General features: G+C 43.8%; 1 protein-coding gene across 1 annotated transcript in view; it reads right to left on the reverse strand.

The window, feature by feature from the left end:
• The window catches only part of DNER (delta/notch like EGF repeat containing), a 322,853-nt gene extending 301,224 nt beyond the window's left edge, over window positions 1–21,629 (reverse strand). The window contains exon 1 of the mRNA XM_059927455.1: window positions 21,351–21,629. Within this exon, the coding sequence (XP_059783438.1) occupies window positions 21,351–21,629 (279 nt within the window). The remainder of the gene's footprint in view (window positions 1–21,350) is intronic.
• Window positions 21,630–21,940: the final 311 nt, after the last annotated feature.

Below are 21,940 nucleotides of genomic sequence, written 5' to 3' on the forward strand. Positions count from 1 at the left end.
CCTAACCCTGCTACACTTTTCAGGGAAGGCTTACTTTGTCTTGGAGCAGACCAACAGTAGTGCAGGAAACCAAACCAAGCTCTCAACCAAGAAAGCAGAGGAAAGGTGATATTCCAGAAGGGGAAGGAATAACACAAAAATGTGCTATGTGACCTACACAAATAACCCGGCCAGCGGTCCTGGACCACAGGTGCCCATCAGAATCACCTAGGGGGCTCCTTTGTTAATACGCCACTCAGACACCACCCCCGGTGATTCTGATGGAATAGGTCTGGAGAAGGGCCCAGGCATCTGCATTTTTAAAGCTCCCCTAGGGATTTCCCTGGTGGTCCAGTGGCTAAGACTCTTGTGCTCCCAATGCAGGGGGCCCAGGTTCGATCCCTGGTCAGGGAGCTAGATCCCACATGCCTCAGCTAAGAGTTCACATGCCGCAACTAAAGATCCCGCATGCAGCCACGAAGATCCCACATGCCGCAACTAAATCCGGTGCAGCCAAATAAATAAATAAATATTTTAAAAATAAATAAATAAATAAAGCTCTGCTAGCGCTCACCCAATATGTAGCCAGGGTTGAGGACCACTGATGGGGGGTGGCGGGGGGCAGGATGCTTTTCCCCTTTTGCCTATAAAGCAAAATATGCCTTACGGACATCTCTTTCTGAGTCTCAAGGGATGACAGACCTTTGCTCTTCTTTGGACAAGTCATTCAACCTCCTTGATTCTGCTTTCCCATCTGCCTAATAACAGCCAGGTGCAGAGAACGCATCTACTTCATCTCGGTTTGCCCAGTGCCAGGGCCTGGATGGAACCAGAGTTTGATAAAATGTTTATCGTTGAAGTGAGTGAAGCTCATTTTCTTTTAGTAAACTTTACTTTACAGTACTTTCAGATTCACAGAAAAGTTGTAAAGAGAGTACATAGAGTTACCATACAACCCATAACTTGTTTCTCTTATTACTAATATCTGACATTAGTTTGGTACATTTCTCACAACTAATGAACCAATATTGACACATTATTACCAACTAAAGTCCATTCTTTATTCAGGTTTCCTTAGATTTTTCCTAATGTCCTTCTTCTGTTACAGGATCCCATATTACAGGTAGCCTTTATGGCTTCTCAGGCTCTTCTTGGCGGTGACAGATTCTTTCCCAGGCTTTCCTTGTTTTTGATGACCTTGACAATTTTGAGGAGCAACGGTCAGGTATTTTGTAGAATGTCCCTCAATTCGGACTTATCGGCCATTTTTCTTATGATTAGACTGGGATTATGGATTTGGGGAGAAGAAAACCACAGAGGTAAAGTGCCATTTTTATCACATCATGTCAAGGGTACATGCTATTAACATGACTTATCATTGCTGATGTTGACCTTGATTACTTGGCAGAGTATCTGTCTGGTTGCTCTTTTTTTTTTTTTTTTTTAATATTTTATTTATTTGTTTATTTATTTATGGCTGTGTTGGGTCTTCGTTTCTGTGCGAGGGCCTTCTCTAGTTGCGGCAAGTGGGGGCCACTCTTCATCGCGGTGCGCGGGCCTCTCACTATCGCGGCCTCTCTTGTTGTGGAGCACAGGCTCCAGACGCGCAGGCTCAGTAGTTGTGGCTCACGGGCCTACTTGCTCCGCGGCATGTGGGATCTTCCGAGACCAGGGCTCGAACCCGTGTCCCCTGCATTGGCAGGCAGATTCTCAACCACTGCGCCACCAGGGAAGCCCCCGGTTGCTCTTAGATCACTCTTTTCCCCTGCTTTGCACACCGTACTCTTTGAGAGGAGGTCACTACACACAGTCCACAGTTAAGGAAGGGGAGTTAGGCTCCCTCCTGAGGTGAGAGTATATCCATAGATTACCTGAGATTCTTCCACACAGGAGAGCTGGCTATTCTCCTCCATTGACTGATTGATTGACTGACTGGCAATCCTCTTTTCTGGTCAGCTGTGTGAACATCTCTCCTACAAAACCACGAACTCTCTCTATATCCTAATAAGTGGCCAAACCAGAACCTGGGCTCTTCTGATTCCAAGTCTCACGCCTCCTACTATTGATATATCAACCACTGAACTAGTCCATCAACTAATGAGGAAACTTCAGCTCATTATCACCTGTGATTGTTTTATCAATTTAAATATGTGTCATCAAGATGAAATGCATATCAGCTAAACAATTCTGAACAGCTCTAGAATACCAGTTATTGAAACACATACACATTTTCTAAAACTGTCTCTGTGCCTCTGTGTGTGTGTGTGTGTGTGTGTGTGTGTGTGTGTGTGTGTGTGTGTGCAAGGGTGGGTGTAGAAAGATATTTAGAGTCCTTCTAAAATATCTATTACAATATTTTTATCCAGATATGCTCTCCAGCCTAAGGTATTAAAATCACTTAAAAGAAGAACAATAGAGACTAATATGGCAACAGGCACCATAAAAAGTGCCCCTCCAGGAAGTGTCGAGGAGACAGATCAATGGCTGCAAAGAGGCAGATGGAAGGAATTCATTTTTGGTGAAACACCATTCAAATATGAAGAATAGTCATAAAGAGAAAGGCAGTGGGCATATTGGGAATCTGTTGACTTCATTCTCAACAGCTATTACCCCTTGTTCTGAGAACAGTATCACAATTTCTTTAAGAAAAGCCCTCCTTCCAATCTTGGTCCCCAAGGTTTAACTGGGGTTAGTCCTGGTGGACACATGACCCTAGCCTGGCCAATCAGCAGAATCCAACCCCAGAGCCATAATGATTGGTTCAGAGACACACACATGACCCACATCAATCAACTAGAGCTAATCTCAGGACTTTCCAGAGCAACTGGAAAAAGAGGCTCTCTGTTCCATTGGGGTTGCTGGCAGTAAGGATGGTGTGAGCCTGGAGCTGCCAGAGGTCACCATCTGGGACCTGAGAATAAAGCCAATGCGGAGGAAAGTGGGGCTGAGAGATGGAGAGACTCGTGACCCAGGTGATATTATTTGAGCCCCTGACACCACAGTGTCTATACTTTTTAGTCCTGCGAACCTACAGATTTCCTTCTTGCTTAAGCTATTTGAATTGAGTTTTCTGTTGCTTGCAACCCAAGGAGTTCTAATTAATACCTACAGGTGTGTAAGAACCCTGATCTGGCCTGGTTTTCAAACCTCTCTCATCTTCGTTTTCTCATTCATAAGAACTTTAGACATAACTTAATCACTAAAGTCCTTATAGGACTTTATAGTGCTTAATGCATTCCTATTTAAGACACTACATGTCTACTTAATAAAAACTCAAGTACTCCATTGTATTTCTGGTCTGTTCATACTAATGCAAACAGACAAAATTCACAATCATCTTAAAATTAGTACTTCTATTGTATTTTACTTGTGGTCAACCAAATTACTGAACTTTGTATCACAAGTGATTATGCAAGTTAATTACTATTTTAATAAAACTCATTTGATTTTTAGAGGTTCTCTATATGTTAAAATACAAAATTACACTTTTAACAGTTATCTCTGAAGGTGTTGGGCAAAAGCATTAAGCCATGCAGGAAAACTGTTTCTGATCCAGATGAAAATAGTTTTACGTTATGAGTCCGTCTTAAAACAATGGCCTGCCTATCTAAGGATGTCTCTTAATTGTTAAAAAATAAAATGATGCAATGATTACTGTTAATATTTCACCATTCTAACTATTCTGCATAGTCTTCATCTGAATGGGATGTATTTCAGAACTGAGCTCAGCATCATGTATAATGAATTTTTCTTATACGTTACAGGATGAGCAGACAGCTGTGATAATGTGAAGAAAGAACTACATTTGTAGACAGGGGACTCCACCAGCTGTATGACCTTGGGTAAGTCACCAAGAACCTCTGTCCCCTCCAGTCTCCTCGCCTATCAAGGCAAGGAAATGCCTCCTCCAAAAAAACGTGAAGATTAAAAATACATAATATAGAGGAAGGAACCTCAAACACATCCAGGCATATAAGTAACTGAATTTGAACCTGAATGTCCATAAGAACATTTATGTTGTAAATCCCCACCCACACCCGCCCAGAGGACTGTCCTTGTTGTTCAGAATGTCTGAGCTTAAATACTTTGGTGAAGAGAGCCCTGGATGGGGAGTCAGCAATATTCAACTCCTGACTCTGACATTCATCTCTTCGGCCTTCACTTTCTTCTATAAAAATTAGAGAAATGGCCAAGATGAATTCTACGATGATTCTAAGCTCTAAAAGTCTACAAAATGTGTTGCCATCTGTTGTTTCACAAGCTCATGAGCTTCCAGGGTGAAAACTGAAACTGGCTCCCATACAGTGAGGACAAGCCAGACCCCTCTGGATTGGTAGACGGCAGATTTAATAAAGCAAGGGAACTTATGTATGTGCTATGTCCTGGGTGCCGCAAGACAAATAGATCTCTGCACCCGCCCGCCAGAATCTTAAATTTTATACAGAGGTTCAGTCATGTATTCAGTCCAGATGGTCTCAACATCGCATTGCTCTCTCAAGGCTACGTCCTTGAACATGGCCCTCACTACGGGAATGGTGGGCAGAATGCACATTCTAAGGACAGGGGAGGGGTAAGGAACCACGGATTGCCCGGGTTGAACTGGTGAGTCAACTAGCAGTCAAGTCCTCTCAGTGGCCTCCTCCAACACAATTTTAATCAGTGCTAAGAAACTGCCAGTGAAAGGATGAGTTCCTCAGATTATTAACCTTGCTTTGAAAAAGAATGCCACCTCCTCCACTCTCCCAGCATTCTATAAAAATGTGTCTCAGTGTCAGACTGTGATTAGGACAAGCCTGGAAGATTTCAGGTCATGGGAATGGAGGGATGAGTGGGAAGCAGAGGTTCACGCCGAGCCCTTGACCTGAGGATTCAGTTTGTTTTATGAGCTTCTGTGGGCCACAAACTATCCAGAGTTGCCAGAACTGCCAGCTCCCTGAAGGCAGTTTGTTTGGGGGAGAAGGCTGTGCATTAGGGGCCATATTGAGCTTATAAAACACCCAATTCCCACTCCTTTCTAAACCACACTGCCCAAATCCCATTCCCTGAGGACATTACCCAGGTTCAGGTTGTAGGAACCAAGTAGCCTGGCGGTGGTTGCTAAGCAACAAGTGATCTCTGGGGCCTGCAGTCCTGCCGGCCCATCATCAAGTGCAGGGGGTCCCACCTCCCCATCCACTCGGACTCCTCATTTATACTGAACTCATTAAAAACTAGCGATATAAGTGCTCTCCATAAACCTACAGGAGCTAGTTCCTTAACAAACAAGTGTGCTCAGATGTTACTGCAACCCACCATGATAACTGGGGAGGCTCCACGTCGCCTTGTGATGTATTCAATGTGCCTGATGGGTGCCAGGGCCTAGGAGAAGGGGACTGCACGGGATATCTGAAGGTCATCCACCAGATGCCAAGACCTTTCTCAAGCTGTATGTGGCTACTTATGATCTGGATGGCCTTGCATTATTTTTTTTTTCCATTTTCTGGCCTCAGTTTTCTCCTCAGTGAAATGAAGCAACTGGACCAATGACATCTAGGGCCACTTATTCATGGTGGCTCAAGTGCCCCTGGCCAGCTCTCTATTTCTCCCAAAGGAGCTCAGCAGACAAGAGGCATTGGAATGAGGGATGAATCACTGGGATAGACAGGCAGTGCTTGGGGCCCAGGCTTAGCCAGAGGACAGAGCTCTCCAGGGCACAGGCCCCCCTGGGAGAGAGCCACGGGACACTGGGCTCTTTCATGAAGAGACAGTGGAGCTGGGCAAGCAGAGTGTCATGAGAACTGGGGCCACAGACCAGGCCAGGAATGGAGTATCTGGGATGCTGTGTGCCTGGGCAAGGACAGAAGCAAGAAGACATCAATCTGGGATATGAGTAGAGGCTGCAAGTAACCACCCCGGGGAGGATCCTGGGCTCAGCCTGTATAAGAAGATAACACAGATGGAAATGCATTTGTCAGTTCCTTGAAAAGTTAAATATAGAATTGCCATCTGACCCAGCAATTCTATTCCTAGGTATATACCCAAAAGAATTGAAAACAGGTACTCAAACAATTACTTGTACAGGCATGTTCATAGCAGCACAAGTCACAATAGCCAAAAGGTAGAAACAACCCAAACGTCCAGCAACTGATGAATAGACAAATAAAATGTCACAGAATGCAATGGAATATCATTCAGCCATAAAAAGGAATGAAGTGCTGATACGTGCTACCATGTGGAAGAACCTCAAAAACATTATGCTAAGTGACAAGCCACACGCCAAAGGTCAGATAGTGTATGATTCCATTTATATGAAATATCAAGAATAGGTAAATCCATAGAGACAGAATGCAGACTGGTGGTTGCTAGGGACTGCGCGGAATGGGCAACCACTGCTTAACGGGTACAATCCTTGTGGGGTGACGAAAATGTTCTGTAACTAGGGAGATGCTGATTCCACAACATTGTGAATGTACTAAATGCCACTGAACTGTTCACCCAAAAATGGTTACGTTTCTATCATGTGACTTTGCCTCAATAAAAACAATTTTTTAAGATATCACACATCCCTTGGAAATACCTGGGATGGTGTATGATACAGGCACTATAGGATTATGAAAAACCACGGGACACGTCAGGACTTCACTATCTCTCTACGGCGATACACCCAACGACCACTGATGTGTCTTTCGATGCCTTTAGGTTCTTTCTAATGCACTGTGGTCAGAGCCCTAAGAATAGAATGCTAGAACTCTCCAGTAAATAGGCTTCTTTCCAGGTTTCTGTTTAGGAATTTACATCAAGAGGCAAGCAGCTGTTCATCTGGAGGCTCCACCAAGGAAGCAGATCTGTTGGGGAACCCAGACGAGAATAAAGACTCTCTTTTCTGGGAGGGAAGATCCATCTTTGCTGAGGAGGCCATTTTCAAGGGATCCACATGGAAAAGGAAAGGAGAGGAGAGGCAGGGAGCCCAACGGCACTGTCCCCGTCAAAAGCCTTGTCCCCTACCGTTCTCTGTCCCCCAGACAACACTGCATGTGAACCATTTCTCCAAATATAAGGGAGAAAGAACAAAGGAATCACAAGTACTCATATACTAGTAGGAAAAGCCCAGGTTAGGAAAAAGGGCTCTTGACTTCTCCTAAACTCCCATGGGCTCTTCTTGAAGAAAGACAGATATCATATGATATCGCTTATATGTGGAATCTAAAAAAGGGTACAAATGAACTTATCTACAAAACAGAAATCGAGTTACAGATGTAGAAAACAAACTTATGGTTAGCAGGGGTAAGGGGGGAGGGATAAATTGGGAGGTTGGGACTGACATATACACACTACTATATATAAAATAAATAACTAATAAGGACCTACTGTATAGCACAGGAAACACTACTCAATACTCTGTAATGGCCTATATGGGAAAAGAACCTAAAAAAGAGTGGATATGTGTATATGTATAACTGATTCACTTTGCTGTGCACCTGAAACTAACACAACATTGTAAATCAACTATACTCCCATAAAAAAATTTTTTTAAAGTCCTCTTCCAAGCATACAAAACATCTCAAGGGTTCACTGAAGGTGAGGGAAGCAAGGAAACCTCACATAAGGGATTATTTTAAAGACGTCAGCATCATTTTTTGTCACTCTAAAGGCTGAACAAAATAATAACAATTTTTTCCTTAGGAAACAAAAAAGAGTGATTTCCCTTTCAGTCAGTATAGCCCCCAAATCCCCAGCCCACTCCGTCCTACCCTCTCTTTATAAAAGAAAAACATAATAATATTAAATTTACTTCTCTCCAGCTGAGAGTTTATTTTAAACCTCACAGAAATGCTAATATTATTTCTCGTTTCTCTCTTTCTTATTACTTCTCTCATTACGAAGCTTTTCTACAGAAATAAAAGAATTCCCTTTTGCACAACCAAAAAAAACCAATGGCCAATTTTAAAGAGTGAAAATGAAGACAGAAGACCACAAAAATTCCTGGTCAGAAAAAAGAGATTGTTCTCAAGGGAAAAAGTGTTAAATATATAACATGAAACTAAAGCATAAGGGAATCTGCATTTTGTTGAATATTAAGATGAGTCTTTTTCTGCCCAAGCCTGGATAGAGAACACTTTTTGAAATCAGAACATTACACCATCAAGAACTTCTAAGAAATACTCTGTTATCCAATAATGGACATTAAAATTAACTTGATGATTTTAACAAAATACTAAGAAACCCATGCCAATTATTAAAGGGGAAGTGTGCTGAGTAGTTCTTTTAAAAAAATAAAGCATCTTAATGCTTGCAGTGTTTCAGCTTCAAAAAAGTCAAGACAAATAACGAGTATTTAAATATGATTTAGAAAATCTATGCTAGCCCTTCTTAAAATGGACATAAACTGGGGCTATGTTTAATTATACATTCTAAAAAGGCAATAGGATCAGTCCTATCAACATAAATCTTGGCCAAAACAGAATTCTTTAAAAGCAAACTCCTGGTTCAAATTGGGTAATTCTCAAAATATTGTACAATATAGTACTGGTATCAAACATTAGAATTCTAATGAAAATTTACTGACCACCCCATGGATGAGTTTGGCTAAATAAAAACCAAAAATTATAAGCTTCTAAAGGGCAAAACAATGAGTATAAGCAGAGTCAAAAGAAAAAAGGTAAATAGGGAAAAAATGTTAATAACACAAAGGACAAAGGGCTAATTTTCTCACTAACAATGGGCTATGGCAGATCAATTTTTTTTTTTTTTGACCGCACCAGGCAGAGTGCAGGATCTTAGCTCCCCAACCAGGGATCAAACCCATGCCCCCTGCATTGGGAGCACAGAGCCTTAACCACTGGATCCCCAGGGAGGTCCCACAGCAGATCAGTTTAAAAAATGAACAACCCAAAAGAAAATTAGGCAAAAATAAGAATAGGCAATTCATTAAAAAATGTTCTCCTTCATTCATAATTTTTAAAATGCAAAGAGAACCAATGAGATACCATGTTTTACCTATCAGTTATACACAAAAATAAAATCTGAGATACCAGTATTAACAAAAATGTGGGTGAAGAGGCATTCTCAAATGCTGTTAGCAAATAAGCAAAATTGTTCAATCTTTTTGGATGGCAATTTAGCAATATTTATTAGAATGTTTAATGTATGTAACTTTTGACATACGTATACATATATATACACATATGTCATTGCATATAACTATATGCATACATATATAGTCATTGCAACATCATTTATAATGGAAAAATGGAAATAGTGTATTTCAGTAAAGACTGGATACATAAATATTCACATAATGGAATACTATTCAGCCATCAAAAAGAACGAGTTTGCTTTCTGTTTTAAGATATAGTAAGATGTTCATAGTAGATTAAGAAAAAATTTGCAGAACAGTATGCACAAGATGATTTCATCTTTATATAAAATAGTTGCATGGATATAGGAGTATTTACATATGCTTCACATATGTTTATATGTACAGAGAAGAAAATGTAAAGAAAGCTACACACCAAAATGTGAACAATGACTACTGCAGAGGCATGAGATTAGCAGAAGAGGGGGAGAAAGGGTAAGATAAGTTTACCAGTAGGCCTTATTCACTATATTTTTATAGGTTTTTAATGCCCTAACACAGTTTGATGGTTGCCCTTAAAAGGGCCCAAGAAGATGTAAAACTATGAGCTGAATTATTATCTTAAATGCAAGCTAATAAAATTTGCCTTGTGTAATTATTTGGCAAGAATTTAAATTGCCATTGAGAAGCCCGTTAGAGCAAAGCTGGGAATCAAAGCAGGGATTAGTTAGGCTTTTTGGGTAAGGTTGCCAGATTTAGCAAATTAAAAATAAAGAACTCCCAGTTAAATGTGAATTTCAGAAAAACAATGTGCAATATTTGGAACACATAGAAAACAAAATTCATTTTTTATCTGAAATTCAAATTTAACTGAGCATCCTGTATTTTAGCTGGCACCCCTATTTGGGGGCTACTTCATGGTCCCAGGCTGGCTCTTGGTACATGCTTTCGTCCCTGCCCAGAAGTTTCTTGTGTATTTAGCTAGCTTCTTCTTCCTCTGTACTAGTAGTTATTTTACTGGTGGAAGACTTCTTCAAGAATCTCATGAAATTTGTGAGCCATTCCCCAAGAGAACAAATACATACAAAAGTTGGCATCTCAGGACATCCCTGGTGGCGCAGTGGTTAAGAATCTGCCTGCCAATGCAGGGGACACGGGTTCGAGCTCTGGTCCGGGAAGAGATCCCACATGCTGCAGAGCAACTAAGCCCGTGTACCACAACTACTGAGCCCGCATGCCACAACTACTAAAGCCCACGCGCCTAGCGCCTGCGCTCCACAACAAGAGAAGCCACTGCAATGAGAAGCCCGCACACCACAACGAACAACAGCCCCCGCTCGCCGCAACTAGAGAAAGCCCGCACGCAGCAACGAAGACCCAACGTAGCAAAACATAAATAAATAAATTTATTTTAAAAAAAAAAGTTGGCATCTCTGGACATCTGTATACTCTTGAAACCACCTGTAGATTCCAGGTTAAGAACCCTAATTTCTACCTAGATGTGACGTGCTATCCTGATTCTTGGAATTCCATGTCATCTCAACAAATTTAAAGGACTCACACAACCTGATTTCAAGACTTACTCTAAAACTACAGTAATCTAGGTCGTATGGAATTGGTGAAAGGATAGATATATAAAGTCAACGGAATGGAATAAAATAGACCCACACATGTATAGCTGAACAATTTTCAACAAAGGTGCCAAGATAATTCAGTGGAGATGGACAGTCTTGTCAACAAATATTTCTGGAACAACTGGATATCCATATGCCAAAAAATGAATAAAAACTACTCATACACTGTACCACATACAAATACAAATATTATCTCTAAATGGGTCAAAGACTTAAATGTAACACCTAAAACAATACAATTCCAGAAGAAAATATAGGAGAAATTTTTTGTGACCTTGGATTAAGCAAAGATTTCTTAGAGAGGACGCAAAAAAGCACAAACCATAAAAGAAAAAAATTGATAAATTAGACTTCACCAGTATTAAAAACCTGTCCTTCAAAAGACACTGTCAAGAAAATAAAAAGACAAGCCACAGATTGGGAGAAAATATTTGCAAGTCACATACGGAATAAAGGATGTGCATCCAAAATCTGGAAAGAACTCTCATAATTCATTTGAACCAAACACTTCATCAGGAATAAAGATGCAGATGTAGAGAATGGACCTGAGGACCAAGGGTAAGCTGGGATGAAGCGAGAGAGTGGCATGGACATATATACACTATCAAATGTAAAACAGATAGCTAGTGGGAAGCAGCCGCACAGCACAGGGAGACCAGCTCGGTGCTTTGTGACCACCTAGAGGGGTGGGATAGGGAGGATGGGAGGGAGACACAAGAGGGAGGAGATATGGGGATATATGTATACGTATAGCTGATTCACTTTGTTATAAAGCAGAAACTAACACACCATTGTAAAGCAATTATACTCCAATAAAGATGTTAAAAAAAAAAAAGGTATGGATGGCAAATAGCACATTAAAAAATGCTCAATATCATCTATTGTTATGAAAATGCAAATTAACACTGCAATGTGATGCCACTATACACCTATTACAATAGCTAAAATCTAAATCACCAACGATACCAAAAACTGCCAAGGATGCAAGCAACTGGAACTCTCATTGAATGCTGATGGGGATGCAAAATGACATAGTCATCCTGGGAAACGGCTTGGCAACTTCTTATAACGTTTAACATGCACTTACGCATGACCCAGCAATCCCACTCCTAGGTGCTTACTAAAGAGAAATGAAAACATGTACACTTAAAGACCTGTACGTGAACATTTTATTCATCATCACCAAAAACTGGAAACAACCCAAATGTCATGAATCGGTGAAAGGATAAATGAAATTGTGGTATATCCATACAATGGAATACTATTCAGCAATAAAAAGCAATTATTGCTGCATGCAACCTCAGAAGCATTACACTGATAGAAGAAGCACACATGTTGTGCGGTTTAATTTATATGATGTTCTGGAAACTGCAAAACTGTAAGGACAGAAATCAGACCAGCAGAGGCCAGGGGCTGGGCCTGGGGAGAGGGTTTACTACAAAGGGGCATGAGGACATTTATGGAGGTGAGCTATTCTATATCCTAATTGTGGTGACAGTTACACAACTGTATTTCAAAAATCATAGACCTGAATGCTTAAAGGAGTGAATTTTACTGTATATAAATTATACCTTAATTTTCGAAAGAGACTCTGAAAATCCTTTGTGTAAGGAGTAATCAGGAAGGTCAGTTTGAAGTTAGAGAGTTTGGTTTTCTTTTCATATGTTCTAGATAAAATGTTCCCTTTCTTGGGTAATATACTGAAGATATACTTAACGTTTTTCCCGTTCTAATACATTTCACTTTGCTTAAAAATTAAGGATGGGATTTTGCTCCAAATAACGTATTTTGGAAATCTGACCTGAACCCTGTCAGAAACTGTCAATCATCCTTACTGGGCGGTCCTTCCACTGGGCGGATATCAGCCCATTTACTACAGACTCTGGGGTTCTGATTTCCCATGGAATAGAGGGACTAGATCCTTTTCATCTCAGGTAATCACTTCCACCACAAAATGCCTTCCATAAAGGGGTTTCAATCTGCCTCTGAAACCCAAAAGTAATTACAAATCCTCCTTTAAATTAACTACAAGCAGCAGATAATTGCCAGCATTGAAATTCTAAAGGATGTGCCAGCTTTCAGGAACCCTTAGCAAAAGATAGCAGACATTTCTCTTTTCAAGCGCCTTTCCTTTTCAAAGTACACTTATTTCACTGCTCAAATCCTCACTCTTTTTCAAAAGCCCTATGCCGTTTCTCTCTCTTAAGAAAGAAAAACCTTAACATTACACAAACCCAAAGCATCCCTGCAGAAACTAAAACTGCGAGAACTGGCACCGCTACCAATTTTTCCTCTGGTTCCCCTCCAGCACTCACTCTGAAAGTCATAAACAAGGAGCAGTTTGAGGCAAATGCAGTGTAATAATAGCAAAAACATTATACTTGAAGCCCCAACGCTGGGGCCCAGCTCTCCAATGCTGTCACCGAGCTGTATGACCCCAGGTAAGTTTCCTTAGCCATGAAATGGAGAGTGGTGTCCACTTTTACAAAAATAGCAGTTCGTATGCACAGAGGGCCAACTCTGTGCCAGGGGGATTACAAGCTACTCTGTTCATCCTCCCAAACATCCTATGAATGAATGAGGAATTGAGGTTAAGAAAGCTAATAAGCTCCTAAGAAGCAAGAAGGATAAATAATAACAAAAAGTTTGCAAATATAAGTAGACATTTCTGCATAACAATAATAATATTACAATTGTTGAATCTGTGTTTTATAAAATAGGTCATGATTAAATTTTGAACAATTAAAAAAAAGGGGGGGGGGGACTTGCCTGGTGGCACAGTGGTTAAGAATCCACCTGCCAATGCAAGGGACACGGGTTTGAGCCCTGGTCCGGGAAGATCCCACACGCCACGGAGCAACTAAGCCCGTGTGCCACAACTACTGAGCCTGCACTCTAGAGCCCACGAGCCACAACTACTGAAGCCGGCGCACCACAACTACTGAAGCCCGTGGGCCTAGAGCCCGTGCTCCGCAACAAGAGAAGCCACCGCAATGAGAAGCCCGCGCACCGCAATGAAGAGTAGCCCCTGCTCGCCACAACTGGAGAAAGCTTGCAACAAAGCAACAAAGATCCAGTGCAGCCAAAAATAAATTTAAAAAAAAAAAAAAAAAAAGGTAATAAGCTTGTAGTGACCGAGTGCGGATTCTAAACCTCTAAATTCACACCCCAAACCCCTACAGCTGGTGTTTCCTTTCCCTACTACACATGCCTCCCTGGAAGTAAACTAACTACAGTGTCCGAACATGTTAAACAAGGCCTGATGTACAATGAAAAGTTCAAGTCTGCCCAGGATGACTCTCGAGATCGAAGACAAGGGCTCTGTTTATCCGTTGGTATATCTCCCACTGCATCCAGCTTTAGTGGCTGGCCCTAGAGCCTGGCTATAGACACCCCTCGAGAAGAAGGGACAGAGGGAGGACAAGGGAAGGGGAAGGGGGACCAGCCTTTATTTAGCTCAGTCAAATAAAAACGGAAGAATAAATTCTTTCCACCAACGTTTACGGAAACATTCAGCCAACCTCTTCCTTTGTCACTGGCCAGATAAATATCTTCAGCTTTGCAATCCATAGTCTGTTGCAACTGTTCCACTCTGCTGGTGGAGCCCATCAGCGGACAATACTTAAACGAACAGGCGTGGCTGTGTTCCATAAAGCCTGATTGACACTGGAATTTGAATTTCATATCATTTTCATGCGTCCCAAAATCTTATTCTTATTTTGATTTGTTTCCAACCATTTTAAAATGTTAAAACCATTCTTGGCTGGTTGCCTGTCTGCTGTCCGGTGCCTGATGCTCCTGTAATCCTGAAGCTTACAGCCCTTTCAGGGGTCCTGCTCTGCCCTCACTCACCCCTTTCAGGGGTCCTGCTCTGCCCTCACTCAGGGGGAGCAGGGAGGGGTGACTTAGAGAAGCCCCTCCTCTTAAAGACAACTGCACTAAGACTCACAGTATGAGTGTTGACCGAAGACAGGTCAGTGTTCAAATGAAGCAATGAATGATTCCATAAAAGGCTAGGTGGCCAGCGCATGCTCAGTCCACATTGTTCTCTTACTGTTTTTGAGACCCACCTGGTAAGGGGGCTACAGAGGAGGAACTAACAGAAGTGAATGTTGTAGGGAGTCAGCACCAAAATCCAAGTTTTCTAGCATCTGATACATCACAACCAAAGAAATGAATCTCCACTGGTGGAATTTTAGTCTCTTTGGAAAACGGGTAGGAAAGAATTTTTTTTTTTTTTTTTTTTTTTTGCTCCAAGGGAAAAACATGAAATAAACAAGAGTCCTCTTACAGATACGCACAATGGATACCTTTTAGTAGGTGTCTCCTCTTGGCCAGTCACTGGACTAGATACTTTTCTAAGCCACAAAAACCTTCAAGGTTGGCATCAGGGTCCCATCTTCACAGATGAGGAAACCACGCTGCAGAAAAACTAGTTACTTATCTGAGGACACTCAGAGTCTACCCTAGGTCTGATTCCCACATCTGGACTCAACACTCCATCACATACCACCTTCGTGGAGACTTCAAGTCCACTTTGAGATGCAAAATCTTTGCCACTGGAGGAAAGTGTGGGCCAGAAATTCCAGGCTGTTTGAAACTGGATGCTTTGGGATGAGAAGGACCAAGAGCAGGTGGGACTGTATTCTTTTTCTCTGCCACAGGCCACATGTTGGGCAGGCTGTCAGGGGAGATGACCAGAGTCTAGCGGGGGCTTCCCTACCCTGGTCCTACAGTAGAATTACTTGGAGGGCATTTAAAAATCACAGGTGCCCAGGCCCCACCAATTAAGTCAGAACTTGGGGGATGTGGGACAGTGGGACGCAGGCACTCATTTTTGTTAAAGCTCCTGGGGGACTCTACAGGCAGCCAGGGTTCGGCACCAGTGTAGGTGAAGGAGGAAGGAGGAAATATAAAGAGATTCTATCCACAAACTTTACTGTGCTGTTGGACTTTCTGTCTGGGGGGCAAGATTCTATGGTCCCTGCCTCTGGGTTAGGCAGCGCTGACCACAGCTGCCTCCTGAATCGGTAAGAAGATCTAAAAATACAGCTCAGCCATTCGGTTTTCTGACTCAAATACCCTTCGGCCTCAGATAGGTTTTATTTCCTGTTCGATGCCTCAAATGAGGGCATAAACAAAAGCATTTTGGATGGTACCGTGTCACACGAGAAGCTTAAGCAAAGAAGCTGAAGACAGAAATGTGTTTTTGTCAGCTGGCCAAGCGGAGAAAAATGATGTTTCCTAAGAATTCACCGGATAAACAGAATAAGAAAATCACTCCATTTTCATAATACCAAGGAAAGCAACTGTTTCTTTCCTTTATTAAAAGTGTTCAAAGGATTTTGATGAGCTTCATTCATTTATTTCAAAAGAAAACAAAGTCACTGAGAATTTTCTGAGAAATTATTTGTCTATTTCAGAATAAAAAGAACTATACGTTTATCAAAATTTCAGTACAATGAATTTTTTCATTTTTTAAAATTGATGTTGTAGCATAACTCATCCTAGTAGGGAGAAAAAGCTGAGTCTGCTCATTGAAGGAAAACAATCACAGACACTGAATAGACTGGTGTAATCATATTTTATATGAGAAACAGATAATCCTTTTCCTAGTAGTATACCTTGTATTTGTGCAACATTTTACTTTTTTTCAAAACGTTTTAAATTCATTCTCCCATCCTCCTTTATATTTATCGAAAAAAATTTCACAATGTCTCATTTATTAATTGCATCTTTTCTAAAAAGAAAATAAGACAAGCATTCTAGTCCATTTTGGAGATACGAACACTGAAGTCCAGGGATGTTCGATTGCTCTCCCAAGGTCACAAAAAGTTAGTAGAAAAGCCAGAGAAAGAAGCAACTTCTCTTGACAGCTAATATAGGACATTTTGCACATAACACAATGTGAGTTTGTGTGGGTGTGCATATGTGCAAAAAGTCCAGCAGAGAAGGCTGAAGCTGTGCAAAGAGCTAGAATTCTTTGTTGTTGTTTGTTAGCAAACCTCAGTCAAAAATGGATTCATCTGGGGCTTCCCTGGTGGCGCAGTGGTTGAGAATCTGCCTGCCAATGCAGGGGACACGGGTTCGAGCCCTGGTCTGGGAAGATCCCACATGCCACGGAGCAACTGGGCCCGTGAGCCACAACTACTGAGCCTGCGCGTCTGGAGCCTGTGCCCCGCAACGGGAGGGGCCGCGACAGTGAGAGGCCCGCGCACCGCGATGAAGAGTGGCCCCCGCTTGCCACAACTAGAGAAGGCCCTCGCACAGAAACGAAGACCCAACACAGCAAAAATAAATAAATAAATAAATGTATTAAAAAAAAAATGGATTCATCTGAAGCAGAACCATTGTTTCAAGTTCCATGTTAAATCAAAGAGAGGGTTATAGAATCAGCTTAGTGGGTAAAACTACATAAAAAGCAGCTACACAAGCCCCTGTTTCCTCTAAGTGCGGAAATTGACACATTTTCATTCTAATCCCAAAGGATAAGATTCCTAGAGAACATGACATGAAAAAAACAAACAGGTGTCTGACTGCTTGAATATCTGGCAAAGAATTAATTCATTAAAAAACTGGATTAAAACAAAATAATAAAAATAATACAAATTTAAATAATCTCTACCTTTGATGGAAGGCCCCATGGAAGGGAGGAGTTCCTGTACCACTCACCCGAAAAGAAAAATTGGTCCAGCAGCTGCCACCTCTGATACCCGCCTGCTTCCCCCAAATGAAACAGAAAGGCAAGAACAGCAGCCTCAGTTTTTTTTAATTTGAAGTTTGAAGTCCTTTCAAACCCATCAGAAATACGTAGGCTTCTTTTACGTAGTGTCCATATGCTTGTCATCATGGTAAAAATAACTTCAGCCAGGACCTACAACTCTAACTCTGAGTGCAGGTCTTGCTTGGTGGGTAGCATAAGGGGAATCTGCTGTGTCTTTATCAGTCCTGAGGCTTTTCACTCCAGCTGGGCACAGCCAGCAAACTGTGTTTCAGAGCAAAACCAGGTGTTTTAAGGCAAAACCAGCCTCAGAAATCACTCCATCCCTTTTTTACTGATAAGACTCAAAGAGGTTACAGCGCTAGTTTAAGGTCACACGGCTAAAAATAACAGGGCCAGGACTGGACTTTCATCTCCACACTGTTCGGACTCTACAGCTCTACATCAAGCCAGCTAACTGGTTCAGATCCCACACTGACTAACAGGGTGACCTTGGGCCTGTCATTTAACTTTTCTGCACTTCATCTAAATAATGGGGATGGTTACAGCACCCAGCCCATAGGACACTATGAGGATTGGGGAGCTGTATCTGTAAAGCCTCCGAAATACTGCTGGCACGTGGCAAGTGCCTGAGAAAAGAGTTAGCAATCACCATCATCATCAGTCATCATGTCTCTGTAGGCTAGATTTCCATATACATTTTTATTTTTTTTAACATCTTTATTGGAGTATAATTGCTTTACAATGGTGTGTTAGTTTCTGCTTTATAACAAAGTGAATCAGCTATACATATACATATGTCCCCATATCTCCTCCCTCTTGCATATACATTTTTTAGAATCCATTGAATGCTCATGATTTAATAGGTTTAAGTGTGTTAGAGGACTTAGAAAAGAAGTATCTTAAGCATGAACAGGGGCTTGCACGGTTTGATCCTCTCACCAGCACCAAAGGAAAGAACACCTAGGCCTTCTAATCAGCTTGCCTCCATGTGGGCAGAAGGGGAAGAGGGACAGGTGTGGCTTAAAAGCTGTCAGCAGTCAAACATCAAAAAACAGAATCAGACTCCTTATCACCAACCTGGTGAGGCAGATCCCATCCTCGAAGATGGGAACCTGAGACTCGGTTTAGATCACCTGTCATAGCAGGTTCAATGCCAGCAGCTCAGCTTCAAACGCACACAGCCTCCTTCACACCACACAGTTCCCAGATTCTGTGGGTTCCTGTCGCTGGATGATACCAGAAGCACTGCCTGGACCCAGGGGCTTGCCCAGACGTCAGCCAGCTGACCAGCCAAAAGCTGAAGACAGCCTTAATCCATTTAAATCCCAATTAGTGGTTCATGGTTTTCTTAATTCTAAACACATACTGAAAAAAGGAGGAGGAGGAGGGGGAGGAGAAGAGGAAGGAAGGAAGGAAAGAAGGGAGGGAGGGGGAGGGGAGGGAGGGGGAGGGGGAGGGGAGGGAGGGGAGGGAGGGAGGGAGGGAGGACTTCAGAGTTAGGTTCCAATGTTTTCATTGCTAACATTATTGTCTTTGTAGTTGGGGGAGGGGTGACACTTGCTGTCTACAGAATTCTCTTCACATACAGGTAAAATTCCATTTTCAATTTACCCAGTGAGCATGCGATTTTGTTTCAGCAAGCACACTGTCTGCAACGGCTAACATCCTTTTCTCTTATCTGTAATTGAGTATGTGTGAGGGGTTTTTTCCCCTCTGTTTAACTTCTCTATTGAGATTGCCTTTTTCTCCCCACAGAAAATGAGTCTCAATGCAAGAACATGAAAGATTAAATTAAAATGATCAGGAATCCATTTTTTATGGGTTTACAAGGCTCTGAATCATCTCAGTTTAAGTTCTTCTGGGTAACCAAGCTGGAACCAGATCAGGAACCAGATCAGGTTCCAAATTTGCTCAGCTTTCCCGTTAGAATTAGTTACTCCAGCTCTCTTCAACTCGGAACTCCGGACCCAGTATTGCTTCTCCTCAGGTGCGCAGCATTCACAGAGCTAAGACCGCCTCAGACAGGACCCAGAAGCCCGAATCTGTTTGGAACTAGTTGGTTCTGCAATATCTGTGTATTAGTTCATGACTCATTTCTGAATGAATACATTATATATCAAAACACTACTTAGGACAAAAAAATACTTATGCTTCTCTGAGTCATCTTTAGGAAGCAATAAAGAGGTCTTCCCCTTTCCTGAAGATTTCTTCTATTTTTAGAATCACCAAAAAAAAAAAAAAAGTCTCAGAGTTGGGTTAAATTCCCAATGTCCAGTCTTTCTTCCCATTTACTTAAACTGATTTGCACTCTAAACTACCTTCTCCTGTCTGTGTCTACTACACCCTGAATCCAAATTGACTGTTTCTTTCAAGGACAGATTTCAGACATGTAACTATGAGAGTGGTTTGATAGGAGCATTCAGGCAACTCATTTCTTCAGTAAAAGTCATACAGATCATCAGTCAACAGGGGAGATTAGTGAGCAAGATTTTGTCCTAATGGTTCCTACGGCTCCAACAGGCATTTCCCCGAAGAGTCCTCATTCCCCAATCTACTCCGCAGGGTCACACCACGCACTCATTATCCTCTTCCTCACCCTCAGCATCAGCTCCTTTGAGGGAATTAAAGCTTATTGGAACCAATTAACAAAGAAGAGCACAACGTTGAAAAGATAGATTCAGCTTGATAATTTGCTACTAATGAGGAAAAACAGATTCTAGGAAATAGCAAAAATCGTCTGTCAAGGTCAAGCTTCTCAATCCCATTTAACTCTACTAAAAAATATTGGCCTCTTACCCAAAGAAATAAAAGTGCATTTGAGCGTTTTCAAAGTAACTCTTGGGGCATTTTATCAAATTTATATGAAACAAACTCCTCCACTCCATATGTAAGAAAGAAAGCATCTGATCCCTTATACGTTCCACATTCACTTGGTTGAATTTAACAATTTCAGATAAATGCATCACTTGCCCTGCCCTGGAATAGAGACTTGGGGATTTTCTACCTGCACACACTGTGTGCCAAGTCGCCTACTGAAAATGTTGGTGTTCATAGGTTAGCAGGTTCCACCGAGCTTTAACAAACTTGTAAGCCAGCCTTGTCTACTATCTGCCAAATTCTCTTGGAAATCCCAAATCCACGGTTAGCACCTGGCCATCTCCCATCCCTCGCACGGCCCCACGCTTCCTTGAAGCTTCCCGGTGCCCAGCTCACTCCTTGGCTGCCTGCCCCAAACGTGCGCCTCCAGGAGCGTCCGGCCGGGAAGGCGACACACCAAGCCCAACTCGCAACGTCCCCTCCAATGCTTCCTGCTGCTCCAACACTTCCTCCTAAGCTCAGAAAGGGCCGGTCGCAGGCCGCGGGGCGGCAGCTGACCTCTCGGCCTCCGGCGGCTTTGTTAGAGCCCTCAAGGGGGTTGGAAAGGAAGGAAAATGCCCGACCCCTGGGCACGGAGCCCGCCACTCCCTGCCGCCCATACGGCTCACCCTCGACACACGCAGGATCCAGCGGGACAAGGAGCAGGGGCCACCTGGACATGAACCCCGCCAGGGACGCTCGGAGCTGGTCCCTCTGCGCTGCCAGAACGGGCACCAAGACCCGGCTCTAGCGGAGTGTGGCTCGGCCCGGGCCGAGATGGGCGCGCCACTTGGCGGCTAATGGTCGTGCCAGGAGTACCAGGGCTAGCTAGGGGGGCTGCCAGGCCATGGAGCGGCGCGCTCCGAGAACCCCGGGCCGGCACGGCCGGAGTACCAGGGTGGGCAGAGAAGCGACACTTGCAAGGTCGGCCAGGGGTCCGCGTCCACGTGAGCCGAGAGGCCAGATCCATCCCCTTCCCGAAGCAGGAGAAGCTCGTGTCAGGCACCCTGGAGCCCCGCACCGGGTAGCGCGCAGTGGCCGGAGGGGAGAGGCTACGGGTCCCCGGCCCGCGCCCCGCGCCGCGCCCGCCGCGTCCACTCACCTGGCAGTTGGCGCCAGAGATCCCGGCGGGGCAGGTGCAGCTGTAGCCGGGGTCGCCGGCGGCGGCCGGGGACTGCGGGCCGGGAGCGGGGCGCGGGGTGCACACACCCCCGTTCCGGCAGGGCTGTGCGCCGCACGGCCCCGACACGGACAAGGACGCGGCGGGCACCGGGCTGGCCAGACAGCCGCTGCGGGGCCCCGCGCCGAGCAGCAGCAGCAGCAGCAGGGCGGGCGCGGGCAGCAGCTGCGCACCGGGCGCCGGGGCGCGGCGGGGCAGCATGGCCGACGGAGCGGGCGCGGGAGCGGGAGCCGGCGCTGAGGCGCGGTGGCGGCCCTGGCGGCGGGAGCGGCGGTGCCGGCGTCGAGAACAGCTCCGCGGCGCCGGGCGCTTCCTGCAGCTGCGGGATCCGCGGTTCCCGGGGCAACGGCGGGCGGGGCTTGTGGGCGGGGCAAGCGGGGGCGGGGCTCCGGGCGTGCGGGGGAGGATAGGGTCGTGGGGACCCTTCCCCCACAAGGAACTGAGTCACGGGGAGCAGAAAGGCCGTCCGGGGCCCCCAGCTTTGAGGGGTGCGGTCAGACTCGTGGGTGTGT

The sequence above is a fragment of the Balaenoptera ricei genome, chromosome 7 (assembly GCF_028023285.1).
Source record: "Balaenoptera ricei isolate mBalRic1 chromosome 7, mBalRic1.hap2, whole genome shotgun sequence".
NCBI lineage: Eukaryota > Metazoa > Chordata > Mammalia > Artiodactyla > Balaenopteridae > Balaenoptera > Balaenoptera ricei.